Raw genomic sequence first — 27,941 nt, 5'->3', positions numbered from 1 at the left:
GTGCAGCCGGCTGCAGTCTCCCGCCTTCACCTAGAGCAGGTCCAGCAAACTTCTTTAAGGGCCAGAGAGTCATACGTATTTCAGGCTTCGATGAGGAAGCAAAGAGGCTATTGCGTAGGTGTCTGTGTAACTATTATTTAAAATATAACCATTTAAAAATGTAAAAACTATTCCAGCTTGAGGCAGCAAACAAATCCATACTTAGTCACTCCCTGACTCAGTGTTTCTCAGAAGCAAAATTATAAGTAAGTGAGCGAGTTATGCTCAGATTGTTTCTTTCTAACATATCAATCTTGTTGGAATAAATCTGCATTCTAAAATAGGAATCACAGCAGAACTGACTAGATATATTCACTCATCACAACAAGAAGGCCTCCGATTCTTCAGCGTGGCACTCATAGCTCGTCTTGAACTGGCTCCACTTTACTTTTCCAGTTTTATATCCTGTTTCACATCATTTTCCATGCTTGTAATATTGCTACACCCTATGTATGACCAACTTTCAAATTCACGTATCTTGCCCGGATTGCACTTTATAAATGTGTCTTTTTTAAAAAAGCCAACTTAGTTTGCTTTTCAAAAAGTTTAATAAACACATTCAAGTAATCAGTTTCACAACTGAGTGGCAACTCAAGGTAAAAATTCTCATTAAATACCTGATACCATACCTTGTCATAACTAAAGAAAAGTTGAGCAAACAGAATTGAAGGTAAAATTTTATTTCTGACCAGAGTAACATAAAAGGTTTGTTTTCCATGCTTCAAAAAGAAAAAAAACAAAAAAGGTCTTAAGCAACTCTCTGGCTTGTCTCTCATTCCCTACACATCCCAACTTCATGCTTCACTTTCCCTAAACCCGTGGGGAGCTACAAGACAGGCAGCCTTGACACAGAAACCAAGCAGGGACAGCGCCAGGGCCACAGAGCAACTCCCTGGGCACGAGCACGCAGCTCAGCACACCATCTGCCCTGACAACGTCTAAAGTGTTACAGACCCTTGGCAAGTTTTGCCTACTTCACTCTGTGCAAATCCTTTAATATGGGCTGTGGGGAGAGGATTTTGAGAAGAACAGAAAGGTTGGACCTTAACCCATAGAAAAAAGGCTTGGAAAGCTTGGAATTTAAAAGTTTAGAACTTGGTCTTGTGCTCCACTTATAAATTCTCAGTTATCCATTGCATGACACACTTGGACACTGACCTGTGCTTCTGAAAAGGCCCTCTGGCTCCTGGAGACTTCACTTCTTAGTAACAGTTAGACCTGCCATTCTTTAGAGACCAAGTACTAACTGAAATTACACAACTCCAAAGAAGCCTACAGGTCAAGTCATTCTTAAAACATACCGCTCTCACTGGCGGACTCAGTGCCTTCAGTTTCCATTCCTTCTTTACTATTTAACAATGTAACAAACACACTTCTAATTTTTTTTCTACACTAACGGATGTTTCCACAAGAATTATAAAATTTAAGTGTCTAGTGTCTTATTTTCTCTTTGGCAACTACTGTTGCTTGGACAGTCTTTACTTTTCCCCCTTTTATTAGAGAAAAAAACCACCTGACAGAGGGCATATCAAATGGGAGTCGGGAATACCAGGTATGTCCCTGCCCATTGATTTGGTCCCTGAGGTAGTTGTGTATCAGTCCTCACAAAGGACACCTGCCGTGTATGCGTCACCTCCCAAGCAGTTCAACACAACGCCTAACTCCCTCACCCAGCCTCTGAGGCCACACACCCGCATGGCTCTTTTGGGGTATTTGACGGTTCAGATCAAGAGGTCCTGTGTGGAGTTCTCTAACATTCCTCATCGTTTGGGATGGCACTGTGGTTACAGAAGGCTGGTTTTCAAGTTGCAGGTTTTATTGGTCTTAAAGATTTCAAGACCCTCCAGCATCATCTGTTTAAACAAAAAGAAAGGAATACCAAAACATTAAAGTTGACCTTAAAAAGGTATCTGCCGTGGGATTTTTATTTCAAAAACTGATTATGGTTTTTCTTATGTGCTAAAGACTTTGAAAATACCTCCATAATGGAAATAGTGGCCACTGTCTAAAAATGGCTTTCTGAGTTATAAATACCACCACAGGACAAAGTAAATGATAACATTAGATTTGCAAAGCTCTATGGAAGTCTCGACCCGAGAATGTGAGTGCTTCTCCCCTTCTCAGCGGACTGGAAGTGAGGGGCAATTTCAGCACACACAGGGCGGGAGCCTGGTGACTTGTAGACAAGAGTGAAGGTTCAGGGTATGTGCACAACGGGACTGCCTGCAGGTGGGAGCCTGCTGTGCTGCTCTGAGCCCTCCAGCCTGCACGTATGGCCAGCAGCACTGAGAAGAACCTTGGTCTCACCCACATGCAGAGCAGGACAAAGCTTTCTGTAAGAAAGACCAGAGGGCGCGCTCTACAGACAGACCTGCTTGGAGAGGAGGCTGCCGGTGTGGGTGCTGGCATCCAGGGGATCCCCGAGGAGCCCACAGACTGGCTTGCCCACTGCTCTGGAGCCAAGTCCACCAGGCAGTCCGCCCTGCTGCCCTATACACACAGCACCAATTCAGAGGGCGGCCTGGGGCAGAAAAGCTACGCATACGCAGCAGCAGCCACGGCAAATCCACGGCAGCCTGCGGCACAGTCACCCGGGCCCACCTTCTTCTTAAATGCTGGCAGGCAACTGGGGAGCCCCAGACATGGGGAAACGCGCAGCAGGAAGGAGACTAGAGGAAGAGAGTCTCTTGTCCTGGAGGGAACAACTCGAAGAACACTAGTTTTATTTTTTTTATTTAGTTACAGATGTCCCTAACTACTGGATTCACAATCCAAATATTTGCTAAAAGTCTGCAAAGAATTTTATCCAAAATACTATCAAAATGGAATTCTTCCTCTAAAGATATGTGCACTGTAGTTGTGCAAAATGTAAGGGGGGTGGGCGCAGTGTCAGCCGCGGTTGGAACTCAGCCGGCCCCTCAAAAGGCTCGTCAACACTCACCGCCACCACCGCCAGCCAGCAGGAGCCACCACCTCACCTGTCTCCTCCTCCCACCGGGCCCAACTCACTCTGCAGGCAGCCACTGAGAAAACTGCCATGTTTGCTTACTTGTTTAACGTTTATTATGAATTTTTACATCCATAACAAACTATTTCAACAGTCCACGTCCCTTGTGGTGTAGAAGGGAAATGCAGTATCACAGTACTGCTCAAACGTATGCACTGCGGACCTAACTGAAATGTTAGTAAGTAACTGGTAGCACGTTAAATGCTTCATAGCCGTCCGAAATTCTTGGTGGATTATTATATTGGTGTTTAAGAGTGTTTTACTGAGGTTTTCTCATCTAATAAAAAATAAACTCTGTTATCCGAAAATCCTCTAATGTTTTCAGGAACAGAGTAGTCAGATAACCAGGGAAGTCTCTGGTATCTCTAGAGATTTGAAAAGATACCGTAGTCCTAAAACAACAGATGCTGTGAGACAAACTAAATCAGAAAACACGAGCTGTCAGAAATGAACAATAACACCCAAAATAAAAATTTAACACCCAAAATTAAAAAGAAAAGGGTGGAACATATTTTGAGAATCCTCCAGAAAGTTTTTGAAGAAAATTAAGACATTAGAGAAAACACAGTAGAAATCAGTCCAGGAGGTCCCAACTAATATGACTGAAGGAAGAGGGAACAGAGGAGCCCGATTATTCCAGAACTGAAGGGAAGAAAACACTGAGCAAGGTATATAAAAACCTTGCTCACCTATACACATCCTCATGAAGTTTCTAAATAGCAAGGAAAAAGAAGATCCTAAAAGCTTCCAGAAAAGAAAGAACAGGTCACCTACAAATCACAGAGACCTGGGTTGCAGCAAACCCTCTTCAACAGGAAACCTGGCCGCTTAAGACAGCGGAGTTCCAAGGGGGATTCATGAATGAAGAATCCCACGCTCCAACCAACAGTGATGAGCCGGTCCTCGGGGGGCTGGGGGCTGTGGGGGCTACCGGAGGAGGTTCTGGCAGCAGTGGGTGCGGTGGGCAGAAGGCAGACCTGGGCGGTAATCCAGGACAGCAAGGAAGGGGGCTCCAGGGTGACACGCCTGCAGGTGGTCAGGGGATGACTCGGAAAATGAGGGGCAGTATGACTGAGAGAATACGTACATTTAAAAACGTTGTGAAATGTGATTTTTGGGGGACAATAAGGAGAAAAGAATCTAGAAACTCCCCCCAAAATAAAAGCAACACAAACACCACCAATACGCAACAACCAAAAATGGGAGCGTGATTAATGGAACGTTAGGGAAAGAAACACACTGGACCTTGATTCTAAGAACACGTCCCACAGCTGGCACAGCAGTCACGGCACTGGACCCATGAACACAACACGCAGCTGGCTGACCAGGAAAAATACTTGCTGTGTTTTTAAGCAACTATTGTTTTCCAACTTTTAGAACCGACCTATAGACAAACTGGAGGGCTTCTTTCCCCTCAGTCCGTGACCATGATGATCAACACTGACGATGTAAAAACTGGTGGGCTTTGGGAAGTGAGACGAGGAAGGGGAGGCGAGAAGGGTAGGGGCCGTTAGAGCTGCATCTTCATATCGAGAGGTCAGAAAACATAAGTGCACTATTTAAAGAAAGAAAGTACAGACTAGGGAAACCTGGAAGAAAGAGAGGGAGGGAATGCTAGATCCCCTTTCCTAGGGGTGACAGAGATTGTCTATCTAAATAAACAGTTCAACTAAATATTTAAATAGTTTAAATAAATCTCATTCAGTGATAGAGGTAACAAAAAACACATGATTAAAAGTGGTTTTCTCTGGAAACTAAGGACATAAATCAGGATAGTGGTCACCCTCGGGTGGCGAGGGAGTGACTAAAAAGTGATGGGGCCTGGGGCAGGCAGGGGCAGGCTCCTGACACCGTTTCGTTTCTTGAACTGGAGGTAACCAGGGAGTTTTCGCAATTGTGTATTCACTTTGTGAAAACTCACTGGGCTGCTTACAGTTTGTGTACTTGGCGAGTTTTTCTTCAATAACATGCTAACTTAAATAAAGAAATTGTTAAAGTAGGAACCTCTGGGCAGTTGGAATGATCTATGTATCATTCCTTCCACTAAGAGGCTGGGGTATTAAAGCAAAGCACTATGACTGAAAACACCTCCAAATAAGGCCAATCTGCAAAAAAGAAAAGACATTACAGGGCTTCCCTGGTGGCGCAGTGGTTAAGAATCCACCTGCCAACGCAGGGGACACGGGTTCAAGCCCTGGTCCAGGAAGATCCCACATGCCGCAGAACAGCTAAGCCCGTACGCCACAACTAATGAGCCTGCACTCTAGAGCCTGCGAGCCACAACTACTGAGCCCACGTGCCACAACTACTGAAGCCCGCGCGCCTAGAGCCCGTGCTGTGCAACAAGAGAAGCCACCGCAATGAGAAGCCCGCACTCGCTGCAATGAGAGAAAGCCTGTGCGCAGCAACAAAGACCCAACGCAGCCATAAATAAATAAATAATTTTTTTTAAAAAAAGAAAAGACGTTATACCAGTATCTGATTGTCTGAGTTTCTTTGAAACTTCAATTCCATTTTCTTCTAACTTCCTCTTTGCACAGTCCTGGCATGCATTACCTGAAAGATGAAAACTTTTATTAAAAAACTTATCTAAGAATGGCTATCATCAAAAAGAACATAAACGACAAATGCTGGCAAGGATGTGGAGAAAAGGGAACCCTTGTGCACTGCAGGTGGGAATGTAAACTGGTGCAGTATGGAGGTTTCTCAAAAAACTAAAAATAGAGCTACCATATGATCCAGCAATCCCACTCCTGGGTATATATCCGAAAAAACAAAAACTCTAATTGGAAAAGATACATGCACCCCGGTGTTCATAGCAGCATGATTTCAATTGCCAAGATATGGAAGAAAGTGCAAGTGTCCATCAACAGATGAATGGATAAGGAAGTTGTGGAATACATCTTGGAATACAATGGAATACTACTACTCAGCCATAAAAAAAGAACAAAATGTTGCCATTTGCAGCAACATGGATGGACTTGAAGGACATTATGCTAAGTGAAATAAGTCAGACAAAGACTGCATGGTATCACTTACACGTGGAATCTAAAAAATATAATAAACTAGTAACAAAAAAGCAGACTCACTGATATAGAGGACAAACCACTGGTTACCAGTGGGGAGAGGGAAGGGGGGAGGAGCAATATAGGAGTAGAGGATTAAAAGGTAAAAACTATGAGGTATAAAATAAGCTACAAGGGTATATTGTACAACACAGGGAAAATAGCCAGTATTTTATAATAACTATAAATGGAGTATAACCTTTAAAAACTGTGAATCACTATATCGTACACCTGTAAAATATAACATTGTACAGCGACTATACTTCAATTTAAAAAATTGTTTTAATTTAAAAAACACCTATCTGATTTTACTAAAGCACTGACCAACTAATCCCTACCATACGCTACAGACGTCTATCAAGTTAATGCTTTTTTCAAAAGAAATGGATGACTCTGGGAGTCAGAGAACACAGCTAAAATAAATGCGTCCTTTCCCACGGAGATAAGGGAGAAACGGAAAGCTGAGCGCGCCTGTTTCACAATTCCTTAACTGAAGCCCGTGCGGCACTACCAAGTTTCTATCTGTGGCTCTGCTGAGAGGGGCAGGGAAACCGGGGCTGCAAGGCCTCCGGCTCCACTGACCAGAGCCCCTTCTAACCCAAGTGACTGACCAGCATGGGGAAACCTGGCACTACGTTCACCCCAGGGTGGACGCCGGGAGCCTCTGAGCGCAGTCGTACCTGGTCAACTCATAAATGGGCAGAGTCGAGCCCTGCAAGGTGAGTACGGACATTTCAACCACGTAGCAGATAGAAAATTTTACACCAACACTTAGAACCTTTGCAGTTAAAATCTCTGAAGGGGATGGGTCAAATTATGCACCACCACGTGTAAAACAGAGAGCTCGCGGGACCCTGCGGTGCAGCACAGGGAGCTCAGCTGGGTGCTCTGTGATGACCTAGGGCGGGGGGCGGGGGGCGGGGGGAGGGAGGGCCCCGAGGGAGGGGGTATGTGTATACATGGAGCTGGTTCACTTCATTATACAGCAGAAACTAACACAACACTGTAAAGGAATTATATCCGATTAAAAAAAAAAACTAACTACATCTTAGACCCAACGGTATGATACAAGTAGACTCCTGTTCTAATTCCCCCAGACTCTTGGTTCCAGGACAGGAAATTATTCCTGGCACCAGTGGATGGCCCACGTTTGACAGAGCTGCTTCCCAGTTCAAGGGACCGTCATGCAGGTGTTGCCATCTATCATCTCTGGCGGGGCTGTCCTGACGCAACACGGGCTAAGTATTCAATGTGAGAAACACATCTATGATTTTATAAGTAAGAGCAGGAAAACACTGGAACCCGTAGGCAAAAAACAGGCTGGCAAAAGCCAAGATGTGCTTTACCGAACAACGTGGTGCTGTCCACTCGATCGGCATCTGGGGAAGAAAGGAGAACAGTCAGCAGAGGCCACTCCACAGCGCTTCCTCCTCTCCACCCCCAGGGCCGACGTGAGGGCTGAACCCCGACGTGTGAAGCCCCCGAGCCGGCCCGGGCACGGGGAGCTGCCACCACGACTGCGGTTGCTGCTGACCCACCAGCCCCTCCCAGCAGGAGAAGCACCTCAAGAACACGCGTACAGACGTCCCTAAGGACACGGTCACACATTACAAGTCCAAACGGCCTTCAGCCCCCAGCAGCCTGTCAAGTCCACTCAGCTGCCAGGGTCTGGAAAAGGGGGCCTGGGTGGGGACAGGAGGCCCCGCCAGCGGCGGCAGGCGCGGGAGCCCCGGGCGAGGCCCCGTGGGTCAGGAGCAGCAGCGCCAGCGCGCAGGCCCGCGCAGGGACACCCTGAAGGCATGTTCCACTCTGCTGTCGGTCCAGGACCCCAGCCCCAGCTTCAAAATACCTGGGCACTAACTCTCTGAGCCTATCTCATCAGCTCTAAAATCACCTACTTAGTAGCAGTGGATACTGTGACCAAAAGTGAAATAAGGTCAAGGATGTAAAATTCACAGCAGTGTGTAACACAGCAAGTGTCGGCTCCCTGCTCTTTCCCTTAGTAAAAAAAAAGCAGACTGCCACCCTAATGACACTTTTATTAATGTGAATGCAACTTAAGTCAGTCCATCTTGCTAATTATTAGCAATTCGGAAAAGGACTAGTGGGAAGAAGCTAGACTGCTAGACTATCTGTGCATTTGGTTCCCGTGATCTTCGCGTTATCTCTAGTCTTCAAGTTCATGGCCGGTCACGTGCAGGCAGCTTTGTGGTTAACCCAATTCCACTGCGTGGGTGACTATGTCTGGGTTTCCTATTACCGTGACATGACAGCCAATACAGACCTCTTGAAGTCTGCCGTCATCCGTGTTTTATGACACCAAACTCAAAGCCATGAACTGCCCTTATGGCAAGACGAGCAATTTAAGTGCTCACTTCTCTTGGTTGTTCCTGGCAGATGATCAATTCCCCAAAGGGCCAAGGAAAATTACTTAAAAGGTGTGTTGCACTCAGCAGAACAGGGAAAAGATGTTATTTAAAAAAGAAAAGTCTTCATGAAATCATTTTGTGCTGCCGTGTTTTAATTTTTAAAATGTAGTGACAGGATAAAGGTATGAGATATCTGCATTTTTCAGGCTGTCAGTATCACAGCTGATGAGGCCGGCTGGGCAGTTTTCTTTCTCGGTTAAGGTAATCTGAAGCATGGCATGTCATCTGTGACGAGCAGATGCGTACAACTGTATGCACAGCTTTGACGGTAACGTTCTATTTATACGCTGCTACTGTCATACCAATAACCCTAATCTTCTATTTTTAAAGTACACAGAGACGTTAAGAAAAATAATAACTAGAAGACTGGTAAATCTAATGGCATGTAAAATTACCTCTCAATTTTATTTTATGGTATGTAATTTATATCTACAAAAAAGGGGGAAAAAAATGGAAGAATCCTATCAGATTTGTATAGTGAACAGTGAAAAAAGAAATCCCATACCTGGACTTCGCTGTTTGCAGATCTGAGTGGCAAGGTCTTGCACATACCCCGGAAAGTAGTCAAAGCAGTCCCCGTAGGACACGACTTTGATCCCACGCAGAAGCATGTCTGCCTGCTGCTTAAAGAAATGGTCTTCGCTCTCCTTGAGCACAACCATGTAGTGCTCCAAATCCGCCTTGTCCGGCACCGAATAGAGGAAGAGGGCCTGGAATATCTGATCACGGAGGGTCTCTCCGCAGCCCACAAACAGAAAGGATTTGGTGCGGTACAAGTTCTGAAGAACTTCCTGTGAAAGAACCAACGAGGAGATCGAGATGCTCATCTGAAAGTGAGTGAGATCTTACGACGTAAAGTAGATATTTGTGATTTTAAATGGTTGCTCCCTAACCGGCCTTTCCCAAGAGCCACAGAGGAGCAAAGTTAGAAAAGCAGCAAAAGGAAGGGAGCCCCTTCCTCTCCAAGCCAGGGCAAGCGGCCCAGGCCCCAAATCCACGTCCCCAAATCCGTGCAGATGCGCTACTGCCCACCCCTCCCCACCCACCATCTTGTCAGCGTAGTCACTCAATTCAAATCTTCTACAGTTATGTACAATTTTAAATGATTAAAACATAAAATAAGAGCATGAAATTTTCTTTCAGCTCCGAGCTGTGCATATGTAAGGCCCTGGAATTGACCTCTGTCCCAGTGAATCACAGGTGGGAACTCTGCGGAGAGGGGCCTGGCCTCGGAAGAATAAGGTTTTGGGGAGCGCGGGCAGGAGAGCTGAGGAGGAGACCAGTGACAAGGACCCAAGGGGGTGGGCGTAGAGGGAAACAAAGATTATTAGCCGGGTCGCTCAGGCACGCAGAGAATCACCAGTTCCGACACCCAAACACCTCAGAGAGAGGTGCAGTAGCGGCAAGGTGAGGGCGTCACCCCTGTGCCCAGGGCGGAGGGCGAGGGAGGGAGGGCCTGACACTGCGCTCAACAGCGAATCAGTGAAGACCTGTGGTTTCTTAAGTGCCGAAATAAACGAGTTCATAAAAGCCAGCAGGCAGTTTCTCCACACTTCATTTTGTCCAGGATATCAAACAAGCCTCACAGAGAATGGAATTTTAAAACTAGGTTTTGAAAGCTAAAAGAGATTGCTAAATAGAGAAGGGGAAGGAGATGCCTGAATGAACAGAGAAAAAAGATGAGTAGAGAGGAGTGGCCAGAGAAGAGCGCTGCAGACCGTGCAGGGGCCTGTGAGTCATGCTGAGGCGACGTAACTGGAACCCCGAGTAAGAGGATCACGGAAAGTCCACTGAGCGTCTATTCAAGGTGCCAGGCCCTGTGCCGGGCCCTGGAGACAGAGCTGAGAGCAGCGGCGTGACCCGAGGGGCAGGAGGCCTGGAGGCCAGGAACCTGCTCAGACCACCGCCACTGCTGGCTAGCGGCCGCCACACAGCCCCAGGGGTACGACCAGTGCCTAGTCAGGATGCGCGTACCATGACTTCCGGGTCTTGGGTAACGTCTTTGTATCCCGATAGGTCCAACACCATCCCGCAGGGATCTGTGTATAAGCCGTGAATGTGAAGAACTCCGTATTTGATGTGTCCTCTAGCCCACTGAAGGACCTAGCAAAGCGCAAGCCAGACAGAGGAAGAACACTGGTATTTAAAACAGGTGTAAGAGGAAAATACCCACAGTGACTCATGGCCTCTCAAACCTACCTGGGAAACAGGAAGAGATGCTTCAGTTTATATCTTTAAACCTAAGAGAAACTCAGGTGTTAAATGCTAGCTATTCCTGTCCTGCCATATCGAAAAGAACTTCTTCAGAGACCAACACCGTTATGTGGAAAATACCTTTAACATCTCGGATTATAGCACACTGTCAAGACTGATGAGCTTAGGGAGATGATGAAGGCTTTCACTTCTAAGTCACATGCTTTATTTTAATTACTGCTAGGTATACAATGTTTGTACACCCAGAAAAAATATACATATACAGAAAAAATAGTTTATCAAATAGCTCTAAACTGGCTTCATTTCAAGATACAGAAGATGCACATCACGTATATTCCTTTTATCTCCACGCCACGGGCTCTCACATCAGCGGGCCGGACTGACAACCCCAGACAAATGGAGTAACCCCCGCCCCTGCCCCCCACGAGCAGGTCTGAGCCAGCACTCCTGTTCCCTGCCACATGCAGCTTACTTCAGAGGCCCTCGGTACAGCAGGGAGCAGCCCCGCAGACGGCGCCACGCTGCTCCGACACGGGAGCAAGGTGTCCTGCCACGTGTCACGGGGGGCCCGCTCGAGGCGTCGCCCGGGGCCCCGTCACAATTCCTCGGCCAAGCGCCGGGAGACAGGCTGCCTAAGGGCAGCTCCCACACTTCTCCGGGTCCCGAGTAAGACAGCATCACAACGGGCCTCGATGTCCCTGCGTGTGGAGCGGGGCTGGGACCCCCTGCCCACCAGCAGTGAAGCAGGTACAGGCAGCGGCCGTAGCCGGCAGGGATCGTACAAATCCACAGGCACACATGGCGCATAAGAAATACAAGCGATGCAATGAGACTGTGGTCAACCTTAGCGATAAAAGAAATAAAAGCGTAAAATGTGCACCTTTCCAACAGGAGAAATGTGTTTTGTTAGGTTTTTTAGTAACGCCTCGTGCTGGCAAGACATGGGAGACGGAGTCCCCCTCGCACAGCTGCAGGAGTGTAGACTGGATCTTTCTGGAGAACACGTGGGTGATTCACATCGTTTGTCTTTAAAACGGTCATACCCTTTGACCCTAACAAGTTCTCCGGAACTTATCAAAAGTGTAGGAATTTTCACTGTAGCACCATTTATAGTTGTGAAAATATGCTCACAATGATAACTATAATCTAGTCTCACAATGAAATTACGTTTAAAACCATGCTTTTAAAGACAGTCTGATAGGAAAATGCTCACAGTATAATGTTAAGGGGAAAATGTCAGCACAAAAGCTTGGCGTGTGCTGCGGCCCGGTGTGTTCATTAATAAATAAACAAAATAAATTAATAAATAAACAAAATTAACCAAAATTCACAGCGACAGGACTGCAGGTGATCTTGCTTTCCTGAACCACAGCCTTTACCACCCACATCTCCTACAATGACAGAGCCCTTGCGGGTGTGCAGGACGCAAGCAGACCGGAAACCGGGGCAGGCAGACGAGGGGTCCTGAGGAGCTGGCGGCAGCGCCCTGTCCCAGGCCCTTCATGTCTCGTTCCAGCGGGGAGAGGAGCCTCCGCGAGCTGACAGCACCCTTCCTATGGGGCCCTCTGCTGGGAGGTGACAGCCCGTGCCACACCACAGCAGCAGTGCAAACATGCCTGCGCCTCCGCCTCTCCTCCCGCCTCCCGCCCGGCGGCCGGCCCGCACCTTGGTCTTGTCCTTCAGATCCAGAGACACCATGGGCTTGTTGTGCTGTTGCCCGAAGATCTCCAGCAGGTTGTCATAGTTGGTGGTCAGCACCATGGTGCCCCTCTCCATCAGGCTGAGGATGGACTGCAGCACCAGCGGGCTCTGGATGTGCTGCTCCAGGTTGTCGAACACCTCCAGCAGGCAGTCCTGGAAGAAGCTGGGCTTGGAGTCGCCCGTGCGCTATGGAGAGGTGGACCCGGAGTTACAAAACCGCCGGCTCTCAGCCACCACCGAGCACCCAGGCAGGCGACAGTACTCTAGGCACCAGGGATGCAGTCGTTTTTTAAAAAAGAGAAAACGGCTGACCTTGTAGAGTTTACTGAAACCCTGGGGGAGGGAGGCAGGTGACGTGCAAACACGCCAGCAGTGATACACGCTGCGGGGAAGCCCAGCAGAGAAGGGGGCTCAGTGCCGCGCGGCAGAGCACAGACGGGCCGGCGGTCCCGGGACGGCCTCCGAGCAGAGCGAGCAGAGCGCCGAGGGAGGGAGGCAGCTCTGGAGAGGGTGGTCCAAGCGGGGGAGGAGCCAGCGCCAGGCACCGAGGTCAGAGCACAGGTGGGGCTGAGGGCGGGAGAGGAGTGAGGGCATGTGCCGCAGGTGAGGCCAGACAGCTGACCTGGAACCAGATCACGTGGGGCCCTGAAGCCCACAGTGAAGACCGGGGCTCCCTCCCCCTCCGCGGGAGCCACAGAGGCACTGGTCTCCTCCGCCTTGCTGCTCTGGGGAACTGGATGAAAGACAGCGTGTCATGCTGCTGAGAGACCGAGCAGGGTCAGGAGTGGGACTGGGCCCCCGGATGTAGCACCAGAGGTCACTGGTGGCCTTGACCAGAGCGGCTTCAGGGGAGCCCGGCCGGGCTGGGTTCCAAGGGGAGGTGAGCGGATACAACAGCCCCTGAAGAGCTGTGCTGTGAAGGGGATCAGAGAGATGGGGTGTGGCGCCAGGAGGATGCTTCACGCACTCCCAGCATGAGCGCCCCTCAGCCAGCCTTGCCCCGGGGCCAGCAGGACGGCGGTAGAGCCTGACCCGTGCGTTCACATGAAACGCTTCTGCCGGCCCCTGCCTGCCCCCGGCACCGCCGCCATCGGCCTCGGGAGCGTCCACCAGAGCCCCCCCACGTCCTCCCAGGTGGTCGCTCATCCCAGGGCTCAGTGCTCCCTCTTCCGAGACTCTCCTGTCCCTCCCGGCTCTGGAGACCCCGCGCTGTTCCCGTCACGCGCTTCCGTGAGCCTTCGCCTCCTTCTGCCCTGAAGACCAGCTCCCCACGTCCCTGGCACCGCACACTCCGGACCAGGGTGGATGCGAGGGTGGCATCCGCTCGCTGCCGAGTCTCTCCAGCTGCGCTTCTGTCACAGCTCACGCTGGGTTCACATCCACGCAGCTGATCCTTCCTATATCTAAATTCCTCCATCACCCTCCTCCAGCGATCCTGTCCCATCTCCGCCATCCACACCCCAAACCTTATCATGACCAGCAGCAGGACCCTTTCCAGAAGCCCTGGCCGGCCTCTCCCTCCCCCTGCCCAACTCTTAGCACCGCGGCTCCCAGGGGACTTCACCCCACTGGGACCCACGGTGCTGACCCACTGTCTCTCCCTCCCCCGCCAGCCTAACTTCTCCCATCACGCAGCCTAGATTCCATAATGTAACACTGCAGTTACTCCTGAAATTCGCTTTCAACTTCCCCGCCCTTCCCTGGCTTTGCTGGAATCCTTGGGCAAAACCCCAGCCCTGAGAAAACCAACTCTCCACTTCCTCTGCACCTGTTCCCAACCCGCTGAACACGAGGAAAACACAACCATTCTGACTGCCTCACTTGAACTCTTTTTTTATGGAAGTTCTCAAAAATACACAAAAGTAAAGAGGAGAATAAGATATGCTCCAAAGATTCACCTCCTTGACTAAACAAGCATCCACCTGGCTGGCCTCTACTTGAACGATCGGCCTCATCCGAGGGGTCCTTCGCGGGTCCATCGACTCTGCCCCTCCCTCTCCTGACAGGGCTCAGCAACTTCCTCTAGAAAGGGCCCGGAAGCAAACTATTTTAGGCTTTGCAGGTCACACGATCTCTGCTGCCAATACTCAACTCTGCCCTGAAGCATGAAAGCAGCCGCCCAGGAACGCAGAGCTCCATTTACAAAGCAAGCAGCACGAAGACCCTGCCCCACGGTGCCAGCTCCCCATTAACACAGCACCCGCACCTGGCCTCGCCACCCAGACTCTGCTAAAGCCACGTATGGCCACATGTACGACTCCGGCCAATGCCATGCAAACAGAGCGGCTTGCATGGCAGCCCCCGTAAGGGAGGACGCACGGCCCCTCTGTCCCCTTGCCACTAGCTGGCAGGCACACATCACTTACAGCAGGAGTCGGGGCAGCTAACCTTGAGCATGAGGCGTGGGCTGCACGGTGAAGACGGCGGAGCCATAAACGGGGGCCCGGGTTCCCCACACCGTCAAGCCCCTGTGCTCCGCTGGGGCTGCCTACCCAGATGTTTATGTGAGAAATGTAAACGCAATCACAGTCAAGCCACGTACTTTGGGGTTTCTTTCTGCAGCAGCCGAAGTTCTGCGTACTAGTTCTCAGGCTTTCTTCTCAGTTAACCCTCAACATCTGCCCACCCCAACTTCAGATAACGGCTATACTTCTTCAACAAACCTAAGGGAAAGAAAGCTGCCTCGGGCCTCGGCCGCACGTCCAGCTCCCCGTGTGCGTCCTGTCCCATGACGACCTGGCTGTGACCTGTGTGAGCTCAGCCCTTTCTGCACCCGCCCCACTGGCTCCAGGGCATCACTCAGTGAGTGTCCCCTGTATCACCAACCGCTCTTCCTCTGCTAGATCCTTTCCACCTGCAGACAAAGAAGCTCCGTCTTCTCCCATCTTACAATGTCTGGGAAGCCCCAGTCGTGTGAAGGGACGCAGCTGGCCTGCCTGGACCAAACGCAGACCTGTCTGCTCTGTCCCTTCGCTAAACGAGGGTGAGATCACCAGGCTGGTCCCCAGAGCAGCACGGCGACCTCCCTGAGACAAGCCCCCTATCCAGGCCCTGTTTAACAAGGACTGTTTTAGGAGCCCACACTGTGCTCGGCACCCGCTCTGTTTAAAGGGACGATATTCTGATGAACTGAAAGATTTCTGGCTTGTCAGCCCAACTCGGTGAGAAAGACACGATGCAGCCTTGGAGAAGGCTAAACGCTAGACTCATTCACCAACCTGGCCCACAGCCAAGGTGTCCCCAGTGAGACCTGACGCACTTGTGCGAAAAGACTTACAGGGGACATCTTCCGGATCAGGTCATGGGCGACAACCAGCAGGTCCCCGTCCTTGGTCACCTTCCTGCGGAACTCGGCCACGTCCCCGGGGTGCAGCACCTCGAGCTGCTCCGCGGCCTCGATGATGGCCTGGATGCAGCTCCTCCACGAGCACAGGGCGGGGATCCCTGGGGCCGCAGCGGCACTGACTCCCGTCCCCATGACCAGGAGCAGCTCCTGGGGCTGTTTCCGGATGAGGCTTTTTAAAAACTTTCTACTTAAAAACAAGGGAGGGAAAGAATGAAAGCCAACGTGGAAGTACGGCAACCATGAAGAAAACAATGCACTCTGGGAACATCCGAGAGGCGTCGGGTCAAACACAGCCCCTGCTGGACACAAACACACACGCCGCGTCCCCCCGGTTACACTAACCGCAAGACGGAGCCTGTGTCTTTTTCTTTTTGTGTATTAATCTCACATGTTCTATCCTCATTCCTAAGGGACTTGGGACAGTACTGTCTTATTCATCTCGAGTCCCCCATAGTGTTGAGCACACGCTTAAGTGATACGTATTTGTGCACAAGAAATCTCAGCAATTTAAATTCCTTTAAAACTGCAAAGGGCTTGTAAATACAGACTATGGTGATAAAATGATCCCTGATTACAGGGACAGAAAAGAAAACTCCTGGCAAAATGCTGGTCCTCTGCAACCCACCCCCCGGCAAGCACCCCCTTCTCCTGCGTCACTTCACAGAAGTGTAACCCGCCCACTCCCAGTCAGAGGTTTCTTTCCTGTGAAACGTGGCACCCCCAGCCTTAGATGTGACCCTCTGGTCACCTGCTGCTCGGTATGGAGGCCAGGCGACCGTCGCCTCCTTGGGCAGAAAGAGAGTTGCCTCTGCGAACGTTCCTTACTTTGGAGCAGAGGGTAGTTACCTGGCCCCGGAGACGCCCTCCCCAGCTGGTGTTCTCACTTCGCTCACCCTCCCAGGTACCAGATAACATATAAGGAGACTTGTGATGGAAGCTATACACCTGTTTGAGGGTGCAGTTGACTTCATTTACCTTGATTTTTGTTCACTTCTGTCTGTTGTCTTTTCCACGGAATCCATCTGTAAATCCTAAAGAGATTCAGAAGCAATCGGTCAGAAGCAACGTCCACTTCCCAGATGAACGTTCTCTTAATAGTACCCTGGAAGAGAGATGAGGTGGAATTAAAATCAAAGGTCTTGGAGCTTTCTTTAAATTAGAATAACTGAAAAGCATAGTATACAAGAACATACACCCAAAATGGTTCCTAAGCCCCCATTCCTAATTCTGTGACTTAACAGGCCAGGCAAAGTCTCAGACCCAGATTCTGCAAAGCCCGACACTGGGGGGAAAATGAAGGGAAACTAGTGTGAGGGAGCGCAGGTGGTGCAGCGGTTCAGCACTGGGTGTTTTCACTGCCCCTTCATGACTCTGCTCCAGAACCGCTTCCAGGTGACACGAACACAAACGACTTATCACGGAAGGAAGGCAACGCAACGGCACGACAAAGTAAAGCCACACACGGGTTTCCAGGCCTGTCCGAGCTCTCGAGGGCACCGAGCAGTGCACTGAGAGGGACCAGGACACGCCCAGCAAGTCTTCCGAGGAGACGCCAGGCCCCCCTTGGCCGTGCTGAAATCCAGTCCAAGGGAATAACCGAAGTAAAAGGTCAATTCTTAGCTTACATAAAACGCAACTCTCGAATCAGCCAGGTCTCTATTGCCAGACTATCTCCATGTTCTATCGTTTTTCCAGAATCACATCCCCCCCCCATTCTCTACCTAACATTTACTGCAAAGAAGGAAATATACAGAAAAAAAAAGATTAAAAAGCCCATAATCCTACTACCTACAAGCAATGACTGTTAGCATTTCTAGAGTTCCCTCTAGACTTTTTCCTTTCAAATTTTTACATCATTTGAGACCATAGGTCATATCCTACTTTTTTCATGCATTTTAATAAAAGTATTTCTCTTATGTTATTCAAAACTATTCCTAAATATAAGTGTAACAGCAACACACATGAAATTCTATCTTGCTGATACGCTATCCTTTACTTTACCTACCTCCCCAATGTAGGGCATTACCATAACTCTGACAACCATCTCTGTGCACAAAGTTTTCGTCTATTTTGAAATTATTTATTTAGGAGAGATTTCTGACAAGCAGAATTGCTCAGTTAAAGAATATGAACTCTGTAAAGTATCTCAGCACATTACCGCCAAACTGCTTTCCAGAAAAGTGGTCAGCAGAACACCTAAGTGCCTGCTTTGCACAGCCTAACCAGCACTCATTGAAAACCACCTTTTCACATGTATAATCTTTTTTTTCCCCCTCAATTAGAATTAGGTCACCAAAAACAATTTTCCAGGGGAAGGAAACAAGGCTTGGTCACCCTATGCGCATCTGTAGATTTTAAAGCTAAACAGGATCCTAAGAACATCCCCTGGAAATGCACAAAGGACTCTGTGCAGGTGCCCGTGCACATCTCCCCCCACCCCCGCTCATGGGAAAGGGTCCAGAGCGCCCTTCAAACTCCCAAAGGTGTCTGTGACCTTCCCCCAAATGTTAAGAGACCAGTCTGCAGGCGAGGAAAGTGCGGCTCCCTGATGCCCGTCCCCTGCCCAAGGCTGGTGATCGGCCCTAACTCCTTCCCACTGTGGAGTTACTATCTGAGTCATCAAAGGTCAGATTGTTCCATTTCTGTTTTATCTACTAGATATTTCCTAAGGAAAGGAACAGATATTGAGGTTTTCCACTATATTATATAATCCCGAGAATAAGCAACCTTGGGCCCCGGCCAGGAGATTCCAATGACTGACCTAACTATTCGTCGATCCTCAGTTTCAACAGCTATGAAATAGGAAATCCTGCTAACTGACCGAGCTTTGAAAGCTTGAGAACCTCTCATAGGAAAGATGCTCTGGATTCAACCTCTGGAGTCACAGAGCTCAGGAGGCCGCAGACTTCCTTTCTCAACCTTCCACCGCATGACAGAACTCAGAGTCCTTCCTGTTCAAGCCTGTGTGAAAGGTTAATACAAGATGCTTACTGGCTGACTAAGCCAACTGCCCCCCAATCCTGCTCCCCCAAATAATCTACATCACTTGAGAATAGTTACTCCTTCCCACCTGGAAAGGAGTCTTTTACCTCATCCTGCTCTACAAGACATTTTAGAATATTTTTTAAACAGTCACTGGTCAACCGATGGCTTAAGAAATCACATGCCCCAAACTGTCACCATTGTGAAGAACTTTCAAAATCTCTCTCCAGTTCTTTCAATTATTGCTCAGCTGCTTTCGATGCTCCATATATGTACGAAGGTAGATACAAATGGAAAACCTACACATTGCATTTACACATCTGCAAAAAGGTATGAACAAATTAAACTTTTGTGGGCTGGACTTAACTCCAGAATTAAGTGATTTCAAAGTTTTCCAGAAGAACAAGTTACCACTGCAAGCACTGAGCATGTACGTAACAGGCGACAGCTTGCGCTCCTGGCTGGTGGTTTGCCGGCTGGAGCGCTCAACACTCACTCTCCTCCCGATCGTGATGAAAGCCTGGCGCTGGCTCTGCAGCACTTCCAACAGAACCGCACACGCTCCAGACTCAATAGGCAGGTGAGCCTCTAAGCTTCTGCAGCACTTCCCACAGAACCGCACACGCTCCAGACTCAATAGGCAGGTGAGCCTCTAAGCTTTAATACCGGTGGGGGTCTGTAAGGATCAAAGTAGCCAACACAGGAAGTACCCAATTACATTAAATCTCAACACAATAACGATGTAATGATGAACTGCACAGCTGCCCATATTTAGACGTTTACAGTTCATTATAACACTGCATGTTGAAAGACATTACCTCATTTCCTGTTCTTTCAGCAGCATAATTATCCGAGCCAAATCTCACAATGACTTAGAAAGTACCCCAACTCTCTCCTTGTTTTTAAACCAAGGGCCAAGCAGGAGATCTCCCTCCAAAGCACTCAGTGCCCGATCCTAGAAGTTCCTGTAGGCGGGCAAGCCTCTGGGGCTCTGCTTACATCCCTAACACCATTCCTCCAACCCAGTCAGGTTCCAGACAACAGGAACAAAAGCCTTCAGAGACCTTTTAGACACGGCACCTTTTGGCTTCCTTGGTGACCGTGTCGTCACCACACTTTGCAGGCCCAAAGCCAAGTCACCATGGTAACCCATTTTTTTTCCCAGGACCTATCAGCATTTTCTGAAAGCAAAATCAGGCCCCAACACAGATTTGTATCAGCAGCTCCTGTCCTTTTTATTTAAAGCCATGAATAAAAGTCTGAATAGGATATTTTCTGCTTAAAATCGGAGATCATGAGTATTTTATGAACTTCAGAGTAGCCAGAGACTGCCTTACTTATCCTTTGAATCCCTAGTGTCCAGCACTAAATAAATGTTCACCAAACTGAGTCTAATGCAAAACAGAATAAACTACAAACACCAAACTTGTTACTTACAGCTAGCAAAACGAAGTCCTGCTCCCCAGCTCCCTAACTCCACTGCACCAGACTGTCAGTGACCTCCCCGACCCGCTCCATCATGCCTCCTGGTCCCCCGGCCCTCGTGCAGTCAGTCCCACTCTCACTGGCTCTGGGCTGGGTCATGTGACTTCTTTGGCCAATGGGATGTCGGCAAACAAGCAAGCGAGCGTTTGATAAGCATGTTGACACTGGAGCCCGTCCTCTTGGAACTCAGCCTCCTAAAGCCCAGTCTAGCCTCCTGGACGGCCACCGATGGAGAGCACACCAGCTGACAACCCAGCACCGTCCACTCGACAGGCATGCGAGGCTACGAGGGACCGTTCAACGCCAGGCAAGCGGCCAGATGACCACAACTGCGTGAGCGACCCCAGCGAGGCCAGCCTGAGTCCTGCCGAACCAGGCCCAGGTGCTGATCTACAGAACTGGCCGTTCTTTGAAGGGCTCATCACCATTCTACACAGCCAGAAAGAGCAGAGGGATGGGAAAAAAGACAAAAGTATCAAGACCAAAAAAAAAAAAAAAAAAAAAGCACAGATCAATGAGTGAAAAGGGTCCATAAAGTTTTGAGGGGGGAGGGAGAAAATATTTGTCGATAATAGTATTTTAGGGACTTCCCTGGTGGTCCAGTGGCTGAGGCTCCGCGCTCCCAATGCAGGGGGCCCGGGTTCGATCCCTGGTTGGGGAACTAGATCCCACGTGCATTCCGCAACTAAGAGTTCGCATGCCACAACAAAGATCCCGCATGCCTAAACTAAGACCCAGTGCAGCCAAATAAATAAATAAATATATTTTTAAAAAGAGCAGTATTTTATTACAAGTAGCGTAATAAAAAACTTAAAACGAATCACTTTCTATTATAAATTACACCTTCACTTACGTACAAACCCTGAATTAGAAGTTTCCAGTCTGTGGGATCCTCAAAGATATTCTTAAGAAAACTTAACTTCTTCCTGTAAATAATCACGTGGCTTTTGAGTGGTATATAAGAGCATGGAGAGGAGAGCTCCCAAGTGGTACAGCCCCGATGACAATGAAGGAAGAGGGGCCTACAGCAGACATACGCTCAAAACATACTCCTCTTCCACAGGGACATCGCAAATATTCATGAAAATTTCCAAATGCTCGCTTTTAACTCACTTGTACCCAATCCACAGTGATGGAATAAGACACCCCCAGAATTTGTGGAAAAAGTCAGGTCACTGTGACTACAAATGACTTGATTAATGTACAGGCCTGGCCACACAGCTAGCTCTGGTATTACACTCTGCTACTGTTACAAAAGTAACCCACACTAAGAAATGATTTATAAATCTGCTACTCACAGGAGACAGGAGGCCTGGAATATTAATACTAGGATTAAATGGAACCCGGTAGCCAGTGTGGTTCCTAAGGACTGGAATGTCCTCAAATGAGGCCAAACCAATCGCCCTGTGACTACACCCAGGCAGGTCTGCAGGCCTCCGCCACGAAGCAAGCTCTTCCCAGCTCCATCCGAGTATCGCAGGAGTGCCTGGGGCTACAGCTCACTGACACTGACACACCTGGTCCTCAACATCCTCCTCCTCACCCTTTTCTCTAACTTGAGTCCCTCCAACTGCCTTTTTCACGCAATCTGGTTCCCGGTGTTAACTGGGAGGGGGGCCACAGAAGCAGAAATCATTCGGCAACAAGAGGAAGTTTTCAAGTACATTTGACAGACTTCTAACCACTAACGAATCATCTGGGGTCTGGTTGGTAGAGGTATTTCTGGCGAGTTTGGTTAGCCTAAGTAGGTTCATCTGAGCTGAAAACAAGGTACAAATGGACCTTGAATAATTAAGCTTCCAGAACTGCAAAGGAGAGGCTTGCCCTGAAACCACAACACCTGGGGCTCTGGTGGAGAAAATACAGAATCTGGAGACAGGAGACACCACCATATCCCCCAGCCCCGAGATCGCTCTGAACCTCAGTTTCCATATCTGTCAAATGGGCATGCCATCATCCACATCACTGATTGTTGTGAAGATTTTGAGTCAAATATCTGAAAGGCACTTAACCTTAAGATGTTCATCTATTACTATAATCCACCTCAGCAGCCAGCTGCTCTCCCTCAGCAACAGGAAGCTTTCGGCTCAACACTGCTTCTCCACAATGACATATTCATTTAACCTGGATTCTGGTAAAACTTAACCCAGTCACTACTAGTAAGAGATCTTCAGGATGAATTGTTTTCTTCAAGTTACAGGAAATACAAAACCTTAATTTGAAAACATGCTACTTAACGAATCACTTTTTATTCAGTCAAAATAAACTGCAGGGGGAAAAAAGTCCTTATTTTGTAATGATCAAAATGTGCTCATTTGCTTCTTGAAACCAGCGCCTCCAAACAGAGTTGCTTGGGCACATAAGCTCAAACCGAGAAAACAACAAAACCCACCACTAATAAAAAATTTAAAGGCCACAGTTTAGTTCAAAACGCAACATTAATTACTGACACTTTCTACGCCCCTATTAGGTTCAAGGGCAAACACTAAGCACCTTACGTGCATTCTCACGTAAAGCTCTCAACAACCCTGTGACGTGGCTCTTATTACCTCTCACCTGGCCAACGCTGACATTAAACCCTTTTAAGAGGCCAGCCACCATGCTAAATGGAGCCTTGAAGGTTTTCTCCAATCATCAGTGCAGCTCAGGAGGGCAAGCAAACATACCTGACATTTTACCAGGAACACTGCCAACATCTGAAGCGGTCACTGCTTAACAGCCTGTTCATCAGATGTGACATGCTGCACAGCTCAAATAGACACGTTACTTAACAATAAGCCAATAATGGCTTATTAAAATGTATCAATGCAGAGGCCAAATGCTGCAGCACCAGCATTTATCCATCCCAAGAGGAATAAGAGATGTTCTAGAAAGTAAACCTCCAGTGAAATCTAAAATTATAGAATTTTAGAGCTGGAGGGATCTTAAAGGTTCCGCGATGTCAAATACTCTAAATAACAGATGTGAAAATTGAGACTGAGAGGCAGTGACTTGGTCAAGGTCCCCTAGGGAGTCCGGGGACAAGCTATAAACTCATTCCTGGCTTATGTCCCATAATCTTGCCACTATCCCGGGCACCAGCTGGTCCACTGTGACCCCAAAACTTCATGTAAGGTACCCATTTGTACCTTTTTACGACCATATCTTTATAAATACCAAGCCACACAGTCTGGCTGATCTGCAGGTTCACCTGCTTCCTCGCTCCATTCATTTTCCAGAAATGCTAAGAGAAACAGCCAGCATTAGGAGATACTAGAGGCAGCAAGAAGCCTCGGGCAAACAACTAGCTCAGAAGAGCTTTCTGTTTGCTCCGGGCTGGCAGCTCACCACACAGCTGTCCGGTTAACTTTAGCAAGCAAATATAAGATAAGGAACAGATAAGGAGGGCTCAGCTGGGAAACAAAGCCACCACTGGAGAGGACTTCATTCTCCTGGGAACGAGACCTTGAGGCTCTTTGAGGGAGGAAGTAGGATCCAGCAGAAAGAGTCCAGGCTTAGAAGTTAACCGAGTATCAGCTGTACTACTTAATATGGGGTCGAGTTACTCCGTCTCTCTGAGCTGTGTTTCCTTCATCTGTAAAAAAGGAATAATATCTTACACCTCAGGGTTGCTGCAAACACTAAAAGGGGTAACACTTAAAACAGCAGAGCCCACAACAGTGCGATCCCCACTACACCAAGTGCACGCAATGGGTATCCTTCCTGGATTTAATCAATTGAAATTAAATAAAATTTAAAACTCAGTTCCTCGGTCACACTAGTCACGTTTTAAATGCTTGACAGCCACACGTGCCGAGTGAACTGGACAGCACAGATCCAGGGCGTTTTCATCATCACAGAAAGTTCTACTGTACAGCGTCATCGTACCTGGCGAGTCTCCCTGCCCCTCACCCAAGTCCAGACCTCAACAAACAAAAGTCCTGTGGATTTATTCTCGATCGATCTCTAATCCATACCCTCCGCCATGCCTTGCAGTCCTCACAACTTGTCTGGACTGACAGCTACCCTGCTTCCGGTTTCAGCCCCTCTGGTCCCACACTGTCTCCAAAGTGACGTTTCTGACACAACACATCTGAACTCGTCTCTCCTTCAAGGGCTTTCCAGTTCCTTCGGGACCCCCAAGCCCAGCTTCCAAACACTCCATGATCTGGTTCCACTTCTGAGCCCCAGCCTCTCCTCTCCCTGCCCACTGTGCCACGTGTGCCCCGCCGGGGTGGATGCGGGGCTCACTCTGACACACAGTCACCCTGATGAAGCCCTAGGTGACCTATGGGCAAAAGACCAAAACCTCCCCTAAAAGGACTAACAAGTTCCCAGCATCAGTCCCCAGGCAGAAAACGGTGGGCTGAGACAAGAAAGAGCTGGAAAGGTCTTTGGGGCCTAGACTTTAAGAAGCTTAGCCGTGCTTGAGGACCTCGCTGGTACCACCTGGTCCAGGTCACCTCCACCTCTCCTGTGGTCTTGCTTCCTCCAAACAATTCTCCCACACCAGACCCAGCAATTGTTCAAAATCACAAAATCCCTCTTCACTCCCCTCCTCAAACCCCTCGATAGCCCCCCACTCCCTTCAAATACCAAATCCTCCACCAGGCTTCAAGAGCTCTTCTTGCTTTGGTCCTGACTACCCTGGCCCAGCCCGTTCTTGCCACTCCACGCCTGAAACCCCGCCCTCTGCCAGGCTTCCCAGTTTCCCCCATTCTGGTCTCCTCTATCCGGAACACCTCCCTCACTCCTCTCCACTGACAACGCCCACCTTTCTGCAGCTTGGAGCTGGACCATCACTCACGCAGGGGGATGGGAGAAGCAGTAATTCAAGAAAGGGCCAAGGGCACCGTGGGCCTCAGGGAACAAAGCTGGATTCTTCCCACTTAGGATTCCCTCTAATAGCCCCTGAGGACCTTGCTCATTAAGGAGGTATTACATCTCCAGCCACGCCCCCAGGATGAATCTATGCTCCAGCCCACTTCTTGGTTTCCAAAATCTCATGTGCTTTGTGGCATGCCTCTCTACCTTTTCACATACTGTCCCTTTGCCTGGAGTGACCCTGGCAAACTTTTTTTTTTGCGGTAGGCAGGCCTCTCACTGTTGTGGCCTCTCCCGTTGCGGAGCACAGGCTCCAGAAGCGCAGGCTCAGCGGCCATGGCTCACGGGCCCAGCCGCTCCGCGGCATGTGGGATCTTCCCGGACCGGGGCACGAACCCGCGTCCCCTGCATTGGCAGGCGGACTCTCAACCACTGCGCCACCAGGGAAGCCCCTGGCAAACTTCTTTATTTCAACCTTCAAGAATCAGCTCACCTATAACCTGTCACTTTTCCTCCCCTCCAAGAAGCTCTCCATAACACCCCTTCCTGAGAATCTGACCCTCACCCCAGCTAAGTTCAAGGCCATATAAAAACTACCTAGGTGCTTAACTACCCCCCTCCATTGTGGCCCTGAGAGCAGGGACTGTGTCATCTCTGGCTCCAATGCCAATTCCTGGAAACTTAGTCTTTTGGATCTAGACTTTAAGAAGCTTAGCCGTGCTTGAAGAAGCCACGGTCCTCACTGCCACCACCCTGGGTCGAGGTCACCTCCACCTCTCATGTGGTCTTGCTTCCTCCAAACAATTCTCTCCCACCACAGCCATTTAAAGAAAAAAAAAAAAAAACTTAGCTCCATGAATGACAAAATTAGGAGACAAGCTCAAAGCGTCCTGATCCGCCCCAAGGCTCTCACCTACTTAGCTGGGCCACCCTGCACCACATCGGATCTGTTTTCTAGGCGCTTCTGTGGAGCCATGAGTCTCACCGCAGAGCATGAAAATTAAACCCAGTCCTGCTCTGGCCTCAATGCAACAGTAAACACGACGCCACGGCCTGCGCTGAGATCACACCCCCTACCTGGTTACAAAGGGTCATCAGGTGACTCTACTTCTTTTATATTATCAAGAATTCACGAGCCCCCAGGAGCACTTTCACGGACACCGCATTGGTCCACGGACCTCAGGTTTGAGAAACCCAGCCTCGAGACCAGCAAGGAGAGGAAGGCAAACGGCAACTGGCAACTGAACCTCGGGGCCGGTGGCAGAGGGCAGGGCAGACGCCGAGGGTGGGGACGGCGGCCCAGGGAGCCGGGGGAGGAGCTAGGGAGAGATGGCGCGGAAGGCCTCAGGGAACCCGGGGATGAGAACGTCAGGGACGGTCTCGGGGGTCCTGAGGGAATCTTGGGGGGTTTCTGGAACCGAGGATCCTAAGGGGTCCCGGGGCCCTGAAACGGCGGGAGGGCCTCAGGTGGTATCGGGGTTTAGGGGAAATCCTGAAGGGTCTGGGGGCTCGAGAGTCCTGAAGGTGTAGGTGCCAGAGGTGGCCGGGGACTCCGACAGGGTCTCGGGGGCCGGGGCGGATCCCGAGGGGTCCTGGGGGCTGGGGCTCCCGAGGGCGGGTGAGACGGGGGTCTTGGGAACCGAGCTTCTGGGGTCCTTGAGGCGGCTGTGGATCCCGAGAGAGGCCGGGGGTCTTGAGGGGCTCTCCATCCGGCACCCCCGGGCCTCCCCAACCAGCCAGCTCACCCGCGGCGCCACCGAGACGCTGGTCGGAGCTCGCGCTCCCGCCGCCTCCTCCCGCTCAGCGGTCCAAGTCTCCGGGGGCTCCGGGAGGCCGCGCACCCCTCGCGCTGGGCGAGGCCGGGCGGAAGTCAGTCTGCGGGTGGGGGGACGGCGCGCGCACCCGGAGCCGGAGCCAGAGCAGATGACGCGCAGCCCCCAGCCGCGACTCCCACGGAGGCCGGCCGCGGCGTTTCGGCAAAACCTTGCCCCGTGCGCCCGCCCCCGCCGCGCGAAGGTTCCGCCCCAAAACCAACGGCTCCCTAGCCGCCGGCCCCGCCCTCCGCGGAGGCCCCGCCCCCATCTCCGGCGCAGGCGCGGTTGAGTGCGCGGAGGGCTCTCTCTGGGCCAAGCCTTCGTCCGCGCTCCCCCTGCAGCTGCTCACCGCGCGTTCTCAGCTTCCTCATCTGCAAAATGGGTGCGGGCGCACTTTGCAGGGATATAGAGACCATTAAGTGCAATCGGAGGCGCCTCTCTGCAGCCAGGCCCTGCATCACACTCATGCACAGCTTCTATTCTCCAACCCGAGTTGGGTCCAGACCCGGGCCAATGTCGGGTCTCCAAACACGCCCTGCTTGCCAAAGACCGTGCGGACCTAAAATCGCCAGTCCCCTCCCCCAGCCCCGCGTTCTTTTCTTTCACAATTCTACCCGAAGTTACGTATACTTGTTGTCTCTCCCCAGCTCCCCGGGAAAGCCGGGACTTTGTCCGCCGTGTCCATCCCTGGGTACCCAGAAGCTAAAAGGGGGCTGGGCACACGTTCGGTGCCCAAATGTGAATGAGTGAGTGTCCACCCGTGCTCTTCCCTCATCAAGAAATACTCTCACCCGGAAGCTGAGAATGGGACCAGCTTGGGTTCGGATCCCGTGAGTCCCAGTGACCACACGCCCGTCCGTGTCCCAGGTTCCGCGTCTGTAAAACCTGTGACGCTAGTGCGCGCCTCCTGGGGTGGTTGAGAGAACCAAATGAGGTTGCGCATAGACGGGCTCGGCACAGCGTTAGCAGCTGCTTTAGTGTCCCCTAGTGATCTTATTATTCTGGTGGCCCCCTCCTCCCATTGTCTGCCCCTGGAAGCCCTTCCCTTCCCTGAAG

General features: G+C 50.1%; 1 protein-coding gene across 4 annotated transcripts; it reads right to left on the bottom strand.

Annotated features, from left to right (window-relative positions):
- Positions 1–67: 67 nt before the first annotated feature.
- On the bottom strand, positions 68–27,024 carry FAM118A (family with sequence similarity 118 member A). Of its 4 annotated transcripts, XR_009521267.2 has the most exons (10): positions 26,817–27,024; positions 16,777–16,903; positions 15,733–15,985; positions 12,420–12,641; positions 10,515–10,643; positions 9,046–9,331; positions 7,458–7,490; positions 5,519–5,602; positions 1,731–1,892; positions 68–130 (listed from the first exon to the last, which is right to left on the bottom strand). XR_009521267.2 is itself a non-coding variant. In XM_060025812.2 (9 exons), exons 2-9 carry the CDS (start codon positions 16,821–16,823, stop codon positions 1,873–1,875), a joined length of 1,074 nt encoding a protein of 357 aa, XP_059881795.1. In that variant the 5' UTR covers positions 16,824–16,903; positions 26,817–27,024; the 3' UTR covers positions 69–1,872. The 4 variants fall into 4 exon arrangements, 3 of the variants coding, with proteins under 3 accessions (XP_059881795.1, XP_059881796.1, XP_059881797.1); XM_060025812.2 differs by having other exon boundaries at positions 69–1,892; XM_060025813.2 differs by lacking the exon at positions 26,817–27,024 and adding an exon at positions 18,563–18,584 and having other exon boundaries at positions 69–1,892.
- Between the last annotated feature and the right edge of the window lie 917 nt (positions 27,025–27,941).

This window comes from Delphinus delphis, chromosome 11 (genome assembly GCF_949987515.2).
Source record: "Delphinus delphis chromosome 11, mDelDel1.2, whole genome shotgun sequence".
Lineage (NCBI taxonomy): Eukaryota > Metazoa > Chordata > Mammalia > Artiodactyla > Delphinidae > Delphinus > Delphinus delphis.
This window is presented reverse-complemented; position numbering and strand designations above follow the sequence as displayed.

Bases quoted from the DNA above. Each gene is read 5' to 3' on its own strand.
- FAM118A (XM_060025812.2), bottom strand. From the start codon at position 16,823: ATGGATTCCGTGGAAAAGACAACAGACAGAAGTGAACAAAAATCAAG. The intron at 12,642-15,732 runs GTAAGTCTTTTC...ACCTCTCCATAG, and splicing joins TGATCCGGAAGATGTCCCCT to CGCACGGGCGACTCCAAGCC. The intron at 10,644-12,419 runs GTGCGGGCCGGC...GCGCTTTGCTAG, and splicing joins ATCTGAAGGACAAGACCAAG to GTCCTTCAGTGGGCTAGAGG.